Consider the following 2,264-nt stretch of genomic DNA (forward strand, 5'->3'; position numbering starts at 1 on the left):
TTGGCGAGTGCTCTGGTGTGGTTTGCTCCTTCTTTCCCATTAAAAAATCTATCTGTTTGTTGCTCTCTTGTAATACCTCTCATCATCGGCACTTAAATGACCCTATTGTGTTGCAAGTGCCATAAAACTCTTACTAAAACTAAACCCATCCACTCAATTTTACACTATCTCACAGTCGTGATTTCAATTATTTTATTTAATAAATTAATAATAACATGGGTTCTCATTTCTTGCATTTCAGAGCAACAACCACCAGTGTTTATACAAGGGAGAGCATAACTAGTATATCACAATGACGGGTAGACGTGAGTTATCCCCCCTTCTTCCCCGCCGCCCAGAAGAATACCGTCCTTCCTCCTCGACGCTTGTCTCCCCCTTCTGCTCCTCGTTGCTGTCTAGATCTAGCCGCAGCGCGTTGTCCTCCTCCCTATCTTCACCCACACCATGGCGAGCCGTGATGCTGCTGTCGCTGGTGAGCTTGTCACTGTTTCTGGTGCCGGCCTCCGCTGTGGAAGACCTGCGGCTCAATGCCGGCAACGTGAAGAGGAGGGACGTCATCAGCAACATCAACATTAACAACGTCAACAACGTCAACAACGACGGCGGGGTCGCCCAAGTCAGGAGGCGCAATAATGTGAGGGAACAGCTTGCTATTCTTTAGTCCTTTAGTGTTTTACTCTTAGTGGAAACAACTTACTGTTCTTTAATCCTTTTGGGTTTTTTTCGCTTAGTTTAAACAACTTACTATTCTGTAGTCCATAGTAAGGGAGTTTTTTTTATACTTTGTTAAAAGAACTTACTATTCTTTTGTCCATAGTAAGGGAGTTTTTTTTCATACTTAGTTAAAAGAACTTGCTACTATTTAGTCCTTTTTGGGGGAGTTTTTTATACTCAGTTTAAACGACTTACTGTTCTTTAGTCTTCAGTGGGAAAGTTTTTCAAAATTCTTGGTTTAAACACTTATTAGAATCAAAATTGACATGTGATGGCCTTTAACTATAAGCACTGCATAGTTTAAATATTTGGGAAGCTAGACTTCCTGGGGGGTCAAGTGCTGCACTTCGAACGTGTTCTTTTCCATGCATTACTCTTCTTTTAAGGTTTTAAACTTTGTTCTTTGACCAGTGACAAATAAACGATGAATAGTTTCAAGTCCTAACGACTGAGGTATCAGATCAAAGATGACATGATCAACTTGCCTTGTCAGCAGTGTAGGAAACTAAATTTCATCTAAGACAAACAAGAGGAACAGACCAACATGTTTGCTGAACTTCAATTTCATCCTTTTTTTGTTGCTACAAACAGGGGGTACCTCAGATCCCAAAGAGACCGGCAGAGGACGTGGTGAAGCCAGCCAAGAAAGTTCTTGCTCCTGCAATTCAGGTGAGGATATCTCAACAATGTATAGCATTATTCTGATTTGTTATTAGTATAAGGGCTTTGGTAAAGTAAGGAAGTGTCTAACGGTGTTTGCAACTGTTTAAGGTCGTATGAGCGCAGGGGTTTTGGTAGTTTTGTGTTCTTTTAAGAAAGTTGATGCGTGAAAAAAGTGGGAGAAATGGGAACAGAATTTTATGTGATAAGTTGAATAGAGCTATTATTATAAACTCATTGTTATTTGTTAAAATATCGGCGTCCTGCGTTCAACAAATTATCATACCTGTGTCAGTATGGATATTTATGTAAGGTGCCCAGTGAGTGTCATTCAAAATTTTTTGCTGGTTTATTATTGCTCCCTTTTCTAGCTTTGAAAAAAAATCTATACATCGACCCTGAAGTGTCATTCCCTGTGCATTTTAAGAGAGCTTGGGATGTCATTTCATGATATGAATGTTGGCAGTGCATTTTTTTGGGGGGTTCATTCTCAGTGTAAAGTTTTTTTAAATATTTGACTTGACTTTCACTACAGTCCTATCAGCAAACTTACTGCCCATAAATGTTTTATGTAGTTTTCTTGTTTTTTTCCCTTCTTTACATATACATCTTTGGTTTAGGGGTTCTCATGGCCTAGAGGTTAAGGTATTCACCTTTCATTCAATAGGTCCTGGGTTTGAATCTGAATACCGACGGAAAATTTTCTTCCTTTCACATCCTTTCCTGCTCTCTAACAATGTCCCCCACCCCCTCACCTCCTTTGTCCCCTCCACTAGGCTCCTGACTCTTTTTGCAGCCTTTCTACTGCTACTCCTTGGCTCCTTCTTACTGCTGTCTTTCAGCCACACCCCTGATCTTCTGGTAGGAAAGATCTACACCTAGCCTTCTCG

The 2,264-nt window shown here is 40.4% G+C and overlaps 1 protein-coding gene across 1 annotated transcript in view; it reads left to right on the forward strand.

Moving 5' to 3' along the window:
* The first annotated feature begins 208 nt into the window (after nt 1-208).
* Nucleotides 209-2,264, forward strand: part of LOC101855238 — a 20,553-nt gene continuing 18,497 nt past the window's right edge. Inside the window, exons 1-2 of the mRNA XM_005093248.3 lie at nt 209-634; nt 1,306-1,383. Of these exons, the coding sequence (XP_005093305.1) occupies nt 293-634; nt 1,306-1,383 (420 nt within the window). The 5' untranslated portion in view covers nt 209-292. The remainder of the gene's footprint in view (nt 635-1,305; nt 1,384-2,264) is intronic.

This window comes from Aplysia californica, unplaced genomic scaffold (genome assembly GCF_000002075.1).
Source record: "Aplysia californica isolate F4 #8 unplaced genomic scaffold, AplCal3.0 scaffold00060, whole genome shotgun sequence".
Taxonomy (NCBI): domain Eukaryota; kingdom Metazoa; phylum Mollusca; class Gastropoda; order Aplysiida; family Aplysiidae; genus Aplysia; species Aplysia californica.